Raw genomic sequence first — 10,219 nt, 5'->3', positions numbered from 1 at the left:
CGTTTGTTTTTTCGACGACGTGCAGTTCATTGCATGCAATGGGTAGAAGAAACCCTGGCGGCCCGATGTGGTGTAACAAAACGAGCGCACTGGCAGCACGGGCCAATCGGAGAGCGGGACGCTGCGAGTCGCGTATTTTGAACTGTGTACAAACGGACTGGGCGCAGGAGAGAGGCGGCCGTCTGAGGCTTGACTTTTCCACAGGTGTTTTAAACGGTTTTTACCTGTAATTGTAACGGGCTCTGGAATTTAACGATGAGGAAAAGGTATGTTTAAGTCTCTTTGTTTCTCGCAGTGGAGTCAGTGTTTGTAAACTATATATTGGGCTCTTAGCAGCTTACTGTTAGCTAATGTCAAAGGCAGTTCGTAATTGATGTGTGCGTGTTCCACAAAAATCCTGTTGTTATAATGTTACGAACGGCTGGATTATCGATAGCTTGTGAATCCTGTATTAATAAACGACGGTGTCTCCTGCGTTTGTTTTTAGCGAGGTACTCGCAGCGGAGGCTGTGTCGTGCCTGAATAAAGCGCTGTGCCACCTGAAGGACATTTGGGAGGAGATCGGCATCCCGGAGGACCAGAGACTACAGAGAACTAATGTAGTCAAAAGTCACATAAAGGTGAGACCATTTCACATGTAACAGTATGTGTAACCTCTGATCACTGCTGATGTGTCAGTGACTCAAATGCACCTGCTGGATTGTGACCGGGTTTAAGTTTTAGGCTAGTGGTGTTTCACGGAGTCTGGGTCCTATCATGATGTAGGATGGTGCAGGGTGCTTTGGGTGAGTGTAAATCTGAATGACAGCAATAAAGAAGGATGGGATTGATGCTTGCATTCATTATGAGCGAAACGAGACTGGAGACATTCAAAGAATCCGGAAAATCTGCAACAGCAAAGGTAGTGGGAGAAGGTAAACTTCCCGGGGGAGGGGCTTTTTAAAGCCTTGTGTTTGGGCAAAGTCATCACACCTGTGAGCAGTTTGTCATCAGATTGTAGTTTTTCTGTTCGAATTGTCTGTTGTTTACATGCTGCTCAGTTTGATCTTCGGTGGATAAAAACGGTCACACTTAATGAATCATCCATTTGCAGAACAGAATTTCGAATCGAATTTCCCAGAGGAACCCACCCGAGGGATTAATAAAGTTCTATCTAAAGAAGAGTGCAACATGAGACCTCTTAAGAAACATGAGTGCATTCCTTTAAAATAAATGTAAATTGTGTGTTTGTTTGTTTGTTTTTTTGTTTTTTTAAACACTTCGTGAACTCTGTAGACGTTACGTGTGCATCACTGTGGCAAAAAGAAAAACCTGTCTCTTACATCTTTGTGGAACAGCTGTGCTCTTTGTCAATGACAAGTTCTCTGTGATGTTCACCCTTTGCTATCTCATGCTCTTTTTTTGACTTGCTGACATCAGGGGAGTTTGGACAACCCTAATTTAGACAACGCTTCAAAATATCTGCCTGAACAAGTACTCAGAAATATTTCAATATGACTGTAGAGTGGCAAGGCTTGTTACTAAGAGATCTTTGGCAGTGGAAAATATTTACAGCTCTGATGATATTAATACCTCAGCCGGTCGCAGCAGATGGCTTTTACACTGCAGCTGCAGCCACTAGAGCGCAGGGCGCATCACCTCTGCCTGTTCGGTCAGCAACATCAGTTTGTTGCTGATCTGACTACAAAGTAAAGCGTCTCCTTCATTATGCTGTGGTAACATTTAATGTTTCACTGTTATGTGTGCAGCACTAACCTTAGAAATAAACAGCAGCACTGAGAGTTTATTTCACTGCTCTGTGTGCTGCATCGTCAGGTTGCTGCAGCATCCATTGCTTGATCTTTTGCAACACTTACATTTTACTGTTTATTTTTTCAGATTCTTTATAGAAGATCATTTTGTCATCATCTGATTGGAGTAGACATGCAGCTCATTTTGTGTGGGAGAGGAGTCATGTGACCCATGAAACACAACATTTTATGAGTTTGTTCAGAGTTGAAAGCGCCGCTTCGGAAAGAAAGCTGATAGCCACTGTAGTGATGCCTATTATAGTCTAAAAACTACAATAGAGTTAAAGTTATCTGCAGATCAGATGCATCTGGAAGTAAATATATTTCTGTGCTATTGACATGAAGTTTTCACCAGAAGTCAGTAACAACCTGTCCAATCCACACATGCAAAGAATTCAAAGCCAAGGAAAGTCATGACACCAGCAGAAGTGCATCAGGACTGAAAGCAATTTTTGCCACTCAGTGCAAATTAATATCAGCTGATTCAGTCCCAACTAGAATTGGTGATTGTTCAAAATTTATTTTATCCCCCTTATTTCAGTAGAAACATCAGAACTAATATCTAAACAGATACCATAGTTTGGGTAAGTTGTTGCTATCCTAATGTGCATTTTAAAACGAAGAACTGTGCTAGCTCTTTGGTTTACCTTTACAAGGAGCAGTATGCTAACCACCAAAGTCTTTGTTGCCGATTATATCTGGATTTCATGAACTGAAATGGAAATTGAAATGACTGTTTCCTAAATAATTACAGGAAGCGTGATTATTTAGGTGCGTGATCAGCTGTTGAAGAGAATTTTGATATTTACACTAAACTCCTGTTTGATTTGCTGCGTTTCTCCAACAGAATTTATTAGACATGATGATTCAAGAAGAGGAATCTCTGAAAAAGAGGCTCATCCTTAGCCTTCAGACATGCAAAACAGAAATGGAGAAACTCTGCTTGGAGCTTCAGCTGCCCGTGTTCGAGGTAACAGCGCGTTTCCATCTCAACGTGTTTAACTGGAAACTGAATCAAACATTTAATTACACGTCATCGAGCATCTTCCTTGGCAAATGACTGATTATATCATTGATATTCAACAAGCCTAACCTGCTTCCTCCTTTTGCTGTAAAACCATTTCTAACTTCATGCCTGTCAGTCACTGTAGTTACCAGCTGATGTCTTTAATGACAATTTAGTGACTTTTAAAAAAAAACAAAACTTTTTGCTGTTAAATTTGTTTGCATATTAAGGAAGAGGCTGGCATCAGCATGCTCCAGCAAGAGAAGAACATCCGCACACAGGTGGAGGCCCTGATAAAGGAGAAGGCTCGGCGGATGCAGCAGCTGAAGGCTCTGCTGGAGCAGGACCAGGACCTGTGCGACGTCCTGTGCTCCGTGCCGTACGGCATCGCTCCCGACTCCGTCCCCTCACTGGAAACACTGGACAACTTCCACCAGCACATCGCCAACCAGAACGAAGAGAGGGTAGGACCTCATAGTTCAAACCACACCTCTAACAGAACATTAATGTGGCTGCATGAAGAGAAACTGTGGGATGAACACTGCTACAAGCAGGAGAGATGTCACTGGACAGGCTGAGATCAGTCTGGGTGCAGCACTGTTTGATGAGCAGGTTTTGTTTCTTCCTCTTTTTGTTACGTCACATTTTGACTGCTTCATGTTTCCAGGTGAAGCGACACGCTGAGTTCACGGAGCTCAAAAAGCAGATCATTTTATACATGGAGGAGCTGGACCGTGTCCCCGAAACCAGCTTTGAGAAGGACGTGGTCTGTGAGGATGAGGACTCTTTTTGCCTCTCTAGAGACAACATTACATCACTCAAACTGCTTCTTTGCCAGGTGAGCAGAATCTTTTTCTTTTTTTGCATAAATCGTCATTTCAGCCCAACCTGTTGAGTTGCTAACTGATGCTGTGTTGATCTTGCAGCTTGAGGAACACAAGGCAGAGAACGAGGCCATGTGTGAGAGTCACAGAGAGAAGATCCAGCAGCTGTGGGACAGACTGCAGGTTCCACAGGAGGAAAGGGAGGCTTTCAGCCAACACATGGTCACGTCCAAGAAGAGGAATTTGGACGCGGTGAGAAGATGCTGCAGATTATTTTTCCTGTTCTTTGTGGACAGCTGTGAGTTCCAGTTCTGTGGCTGCTGTTTTTCCGTGTTGTTTGATCTTTATTTGTCCTCCTCAGTTACAAACAGAAGTCCAGCGTCTCGAGGAGCTCAAACTGCAGAACATCCGCAATGTCATAGATGCCATCCGCTCTGAGATCGCTGTCTTCTGGGAGAAGTGCTTCCTCAGCACAGACCAGCGGCAGGCTTTCACACCATATTTTAGTGGTGGGTTTTCTTGTTTGTCACACATTCTTTTCGCCTTTTGTTCAGTTTTTTAAACTGAAGCTGACTGATTGTTTTAGAGGACTTTACTGAAGATCTGTTAAGTCTGCACGATGCTGAGATCCAGCGCTTGAAGCAGCATTATGAGGATCACAAAGAGCTTTTTGAAGGGGTTCAGCAGTGGGAGCAAAGCTGGAGACTCTTCCTGGAGCTGGAGGTGAGTTTGACAGGAAGCTACGTCCATGTATAACACTGACACAAAATTAGGTTGTTTTATGTCTACTGAAACATTTGAATTATAGTTAGATCATGGACACGATGTGTAGACTCAGCTTTCATTCTAGAGTCTCTGACGTGTTTAGGAGCTGAAGCTCCTCCACGTTTTTTTTTTTTTGTTTTGTTTTGTTTTTTTTAAAGGGACCATGGGCAGGTGTGTGCGATTCCTCCGTTATATCATTATTAATTAAGCAGATAAAAAGCCTGCCGTTTGAGGTGCGGTGCTTGCATTTGGAAGATTTTGCTGTAAACAGACCACATTGGTCAAAGGAGCGCTCCATGCAGGTGAAACGATCCATCCTTAAGCTGTGAAGAAAAAAAACATCCATCCAAGAAATTACTGCAATATTAGGAGCGGCAAAATCTACAGTTTGGTGCAAGAAAGAAAGAAAGCTGTGGGGAACTCAGCAACACAAAGACCTGGATGTCCACAGACATCAATGTGATCGCAGAATCATTTCCATGGTGATGAGAAATTCTTCACAAAGTGAATAACACTCTCCAGGAGGAAGGTAGGAGGTAGGCTTATCAGTATCCAAGTCTACCATAAAGAGAAGACTGCATGAAAGTAAATGCAGAGGGTTCATTGCAAGGTGCAAAAAAGAAGTCATCTCAAAAAGCCAGCACAGATCTGGACAAACAGATGAAACCGACATCAACCTCTACCTGAATGGAAGGTGTGGAACAGCTGATGATCCAAAGCACACCACATCATCGGTGACACACGGCGTCATGGACTGAAGCACAGGGACACAGGAGCAGCTGAATGAACTCTGAGGTGTTCAGAGACTGTCTGCTCAAATCCAGCTAAATGCAGTCAGATTGATTAGCCGGTGTTTCATAATACAGATGGACCACAAGCCAGAACATACAGCCAAAGCAAGCCAGCAGTTTATTAATGCAAAGAAGAGGAATATTCTTTATTGGCCAAGTAAGTCAGCTGATCTTAACCCAACTGAGCGTTTTACTTGTTGAAGACTAAACTTCACAAACAAACAGGAAGTGAAACGCGCTGCAGCAAAGGCCTGGCAGAGCTTTAAAAAGGAGGAAACCAGCATCTGGGGATGTTCAAGACTTCAGGCTGTCAAAGCCAGCAAACAGTTTACAAGCAACTATTAGTTTGTCCAATGACCTTTGAGCCCCTGAAATGAAGGGGTTGTGTTAAAATGCTTTATTTGGTCACATTTTTATCCAGTCTTTTTTGTTCAACCCACTGAATTTAAGCTGAAAGTCTGCACTTGATCTGCATCTGAGTCGTTTCATTTAAAATTCACTGTGGTGATGTACAGAACCAACATTAGAAACAAGTTGTCTCAAAATATTTATGGACCTCTGTATGTGCTGTGACTGGTCTTAAATCTCACTCAGATAATTGTTTTTAATTATAAATCTGTTATACAGATTATGAACATGTGTGGCAGGAAAAGTTCATACAAATAAAACATGAATATCCATGTTTCATCACTTTAAATGAACATTTCTGAATTCATTTGGAAACATTTGTCACTCCCTTAATGAACATGTTCTATTTGGTAATGCTGCTTCCAGGTCCATCTCCATTTCTTTCACTTTCTTTCTTTTCTTCAGAAAAAAGCAACAGATCCATCGAGGTTCACTAACAGAGGAGGAAATCTTCTCAAAGAGGAGAAACAGAGATCTGACCTGCTTAAAAGCCTGCCAAAGGTAAAGAGCAAAGCCACCTCTTTCCTGAGCTGATAATATCCTGTAGCATTAATCGCGTGTGTGTGCGCGCGTCTTTCCTTTTTAAAGATTGAAAAGAGATTAAAAGCCCAGATCGACACGTGGGAACAGGAGCAGGGTCGAGACTTTCAAGTAAACGGCCAGAAGTTTCTGCAGTACGTGGAGGAGCAGTGGGAGCTGCACCGAATAGAGAAGGAGAAGGAGAAGCTGGAGAGGGTAAGAGTGTGTTTGTATTAAAAGCTTACCCACGGTGTTTGCTAAGGGTGCTGATGATTTGTCTTTCCACAATCTCTGCAGCACATTAAGAAAAGCAAACAAACGGAGGAGGACATGTTGTATGGAACCGCAGTACGAACCCCAACCAAGCGCAGGTTCCTGGGCACCGCCACCCCAAATAAATCACGAAAGATGGTAAATGTCAGCTTGTAGTCGGGGTTTTGATTCTTGCTGTAATTAAGCCGCCGTCTCTGCAGTACTGACCCTGCTTCGTCTCTCTTATCAGGGTAATGCGACCTCCAGCATCTCTAGTGGCACCTCTAACAGCACAATGCGCTCTGTCTATGGTGGGACTGTCTGCCGCTCGCCGGCGCCGCGCCCTCCCCTCTCAGCAAACAAGGTTGGCTTGATTTTTGGGAAACTTGTTCACATCGAAAGCATGCTCACTGATGTTTGAGCCTCGGACGTAAAATATGTTCGATGTTTTTCCTGGTTTGTCTTTGGAGTCAGTTAAACACAAAGTGGTCAAATTGATCCATCAGCTCGATATAGACACCAATTGCCTAACTTATTATAACCTGTCTATTTTACTGCTTCATGCTAAAATGTACCATAGTTGCATCGTGTTGTGCGACTGTTATATTTTACTTATCAGCAGAGCATGCCTATAAATGCTTCAGGACGTTTACACGTGTTGTCTTATTTTTCGTCTCAGTGGTGCAGAAACCTTTCATGATTTAAAAATATTCTGTTTGAATGAATTAAAGTACAAACAGTGTATTTATCAGTGCTTTGGGGAATTGAGTGAGTTGGTGTAAAGAAGCAACAACTCTGTATTTCTCTGATGTGACTCTGTCCTCCTCCATCAGACCCTGGCAGTGCGGACACCGGGGGGCTGTAAACCCCCCCACCCGAGACTGCAGGGATGCAACAAAGAGAATGAGGCCCAGCTGAAGGGCAGCAGCCCTCTGAGGGGTGCGTTGCTGACTCCTGCTAGTCCACAGCGTAACTTCAGCATAGCCTCTGTTGCCAGCACATATTCAGAGTTTGTGGTAATTTAACACTTTTGTCTCTGCATGTCTTTATTATTTTGGTCCCTCTGTTTCTGTGCAATAACATTTTAAGGCATAAAGTCAAGGATGAAGTACACGATAATGCTTATGCTGTACATTTGTATTTTAGAGGGACTTGGTCAGCACTGAATCTGTTCAATCAAGGTGTGTTTAAAGTCCTGAAACTTTGCATAATCCTAACTAATTGCCTTAATCTGCTCTAACTGCATGCTTCAAACCAAAGACAGAAATCACCTTAAAGATAAAATTAGCAATTAACTTTCTTAAACGTGATGGCACAGATTTATGGGTAGCATAGATTAACAGTGGGTTACTCAGACACTGTGTTAATTTACTAATCGTTGATATAGTGGATGTGAATCAAGGCTTCTGAGCCCTCTGTATCAGGTTTCTTTGCGCTGCATGTCATAGACTGGGAACCTCCTTAGTGTGGAGCTGTGGGGTCTACATTAGTGACTGAGCGCAGGAGCTCCCGTCCATCTCCTGTTCAACTTTTCTGCTTATCGGATCAGAAGAGATTTGGCTCGAAGGAGCTGAAACACATTGTCCAACTGAGGGGCTCCACGAAGAGCAGTGTGACGTGAATAAAGATTTATTTTAGACTGTAAATAATCCAAAGCTGTTTTGAGTTTACTTTATTTCATCAAGTCTTCACTGTGACAGCACAAGCAAACTAAACAAATCCACAATCATGACCCTGTCCACAGAGGAAGCACATACATGTGAGAGCAGCTAGCTAAGCTCATACTAACAGCTAAACGAGGCTCTCTTTGGGCTTCTGTGATTGGCTTTTGCTGCCATCGTCACTGAAGGTTCTCCAAAATGTCACCATTAACCGTTGTTGGGTGTGCCGACATGTCAGCGACGGCTAATGCAAGTTCAGTGTTTAGACACCTTTATTCATCTGCACTGCTGTTGCTGCTAGCACTACTTAGATGAGCAGCACTTTAATATCTGTGTGATTGTCTGATTTACACTAACAGTGTGTGTCTTGTCTTCTCCAACGGCCCGCACACGTATGTGACGTCACGCTCACGCCTGCTCGTTTTTCCACAGCGAGACCTGTCCAAGGCCTCTGACGCCAAGATCCAGCACGGCATCCTGAACTCCACCACCACCAACCTTTGACCTCTCCGCTCTGATTGGTTAAAGTTGAGGTCTCGTTCAACAAGTGTCACTACCTTTCACAGCGATCTGCTTGTCCATGTAAATGAAGGCATTAATATATTATGTGTTAAATGTTTGAGAGCAAAGGCCTGAGGAAGCTTTTTGATGTTTGCCTGTCACTGAGAACAGTCAAACCAACACTACTTTGGCTGTATAATTTTACAGTTATTGTAATAGTATTGTCCATATCTTATACTGCACATTGTTGTTTTTTAGAGAAAAAGTTGAATAAGAAGTTTAGCTTTATAAAGTTATGCAATCTGGAGCTGCAGGCCATATATGTATGACTGTATTGCACTTTGTTTAGAAAATATATTGCTGCGATTAGTGTAATTTCACACAGACTCACACTGTTCCCTCGGTCTTTTTTTTTTTTCCTTTTCCTAAATGTTTCTGTATATGTCTCTATGCTGTTTGTGTTTTTTAAGCTAATTCATAAAGATTTCAGGCTGTCAGGACTTTAAAGCCCCTTTTTGGACATGAAAAGGTTTCAGTGCCACATTTTTCATGGCTTCATTCAGACAAACCCTCTATAGCAGGGGTGGGCAACTCCAGGCTTCGAGGGCCGGTGTCCCTGCAGGTTTTAGATGTGTCCTTGAACCAACACAGCTGATTTAAATGGCTAAATTAGCTCCTGCAGTTCTCCAGAGGCCTGGTAACGAGCTAATCATGTGATTCAGGTGTGTTGACCCAAGGTGAGATCTAAAACCTGCAAGACACCGGCCCTCAAGGCCTGGAATTGCCCACCCCTGCTCTATAGTAACAGCTGTGTTACACCATGTTTGCCTACATGCGTGACACCGTCACGTCTCTGGTGACGTGCAACTGAACTTTTGAATGTTTGGTTTTCTCCACTATTCTCATTAACAGAGCAAACTAAGGATTAGCACGTGTGCAGGCGTAAGTCTTTGTGCGCTTCAGTTTCAGGCTTGTGTCACGTTCAGATCTGCACATATGGGTCTATCCTGGTAAAGTTGCCGTGATGACTCCTGCTGAAAAATGCTGCCATCAGATTATGAGAAAAGGAATGAGTGTCTGAGAGGGGCTTTAGGTTACATGTTTGAAATCACAGAAACGTCATATCACGGCTGATTTTGGAAGCAAGAAAAATAAATGAATACATTTTTCACTCAAAGACAACAAAGAAACTGGTTGGGGAAAAAAAGGCTGCCCTCTAACATTTTGTGGAGCCCATTTGGAGATTATTTTTAAAAACATATCAAGACACACAAACCCCAAAGTTTTCAGAGGGTTCTCATAGGTTTAGCCAGTGTGTAGCACAAACATGTTTGACATCAGAGGCTCTGGTTGGGTCGTATGGAACGCCAGGACTGACATAATGAATTAATTAAACACCATTAAATACACTCAACAAAAATATAAACGCAACACCTTTGTTACTGCTCCCATTCCCCATGGGATGGACGTAGAGACCTAAAATTCATTCCAGATACACAATATAACCATCCCTCCCAAACAGTGGTCACAAATCAGTCCAAATGTGTGGTAGTGGGCACATCTGCTATATTGAGATAATCCATCCCACCTCACAGGTGTGCCACATCAGGATGCTGATCTGACATAATGAGTAGTGCACAGGTGTACCTCAGACTGCCCACAACAAAAGGCCACCCTGGAATGTGCAGTTTTGTCTCACAGC

General features: G+C 43.0%; 1 protein-coding gene across 4 annotated transcripts; it reads left to right on the top strand.

Annotated features, from left to right (window-relative positions):
- The first annotated feature begins 11 nt into the window (after nucleotides 1–11).
- On the top strand, nucleotides 12–9,017 carry prc1b (protein regulator of cytokinesis 1b). 4 transcript variants are annotated; one of them, XM_004566354.5, is made up of 15 exons: nucleotides 12–266; nucleotides 488–620; nucleotides 2,638–2,760; nucleotides 3,027–3,260; nucleotides 3,464–3,634; nucleotides 3,723–3,872; nucleotides 3,982–4,129; nucleotides 4,207–4,343; nucleotides 5,990–6,085; nucleotides 6,173–6,319; nucleotides 6,401–6,514; nucleotides 6,606–6,719; nucleotides 7,189–7,294; nucleotides 7,502–7,536; nucleotides 8,449–9,017. In XM_004566354.5, the coding sequence occupies exons 1-14, from the start codon at nucleotides 256–258 to the stop codon at nucleotides 7,519–7,521; spliced, it is 1,704 nt and encodes a 567-aa protein (XP_004566411.2). In that variant the 5' UTR covers nucleotides 12–255; the 3' UTR covers nucleotides 7,522–7,536; nucleotides 8,449–9,017. The 4 variants fall into 4 exon arrangements, with proteins under 4 accessions (XP_004566411.2, XP_004566408.2, XP_004566410.2 ...); XM_004566351.3 differs by having other exon boundaries at nucleotides 7,189–7,371; XM_004566353.3 differs by lacking the exon at nucleotides 7,502–7,536.
- The last annotated feature ends 1,202 nt before the right edge of the window (nucleotides 9,018–10,219 follow it).

The sequence above is a fragment of the Maylandia zebra genome, linkage group LG1, assembly GCF_041146795.1.
Source record: "Maylandia zebra isolate NMK-2024a linkage group LG1, Mzebra_GT3a, whole genome shotgun sequence".
NCBI classification, from domain to species: Eukaryota; Metazoa; Chordata; class Actinopteri; order Cichliformes; family Cichlidae; genus Maylandia; species Maylandia zebra.
This window is presented reverse-complemented; position numbering and strand designations above follow the sequence as displayed.

Excerpts from the sequence above, each read along its gene's own strand:
- prc1b (XM_004566351.3), top strand. Across the intron at positions 4,130-4,206 it reads TTTCACACCATATTTTAGTG|AGGACTTTACTGAAGATCTG; the intron begins GTGGGTTTTCTT and ends TGATTGTTTTAG. Across the intron at positions 6,320-6,400 it reads AGAAGGAGAAGCTGGAGAGG|CACATTAAGAAAAGCAAACA; the intron begins GTAAGAGTGTGT and ends CAATCTCTGCAG.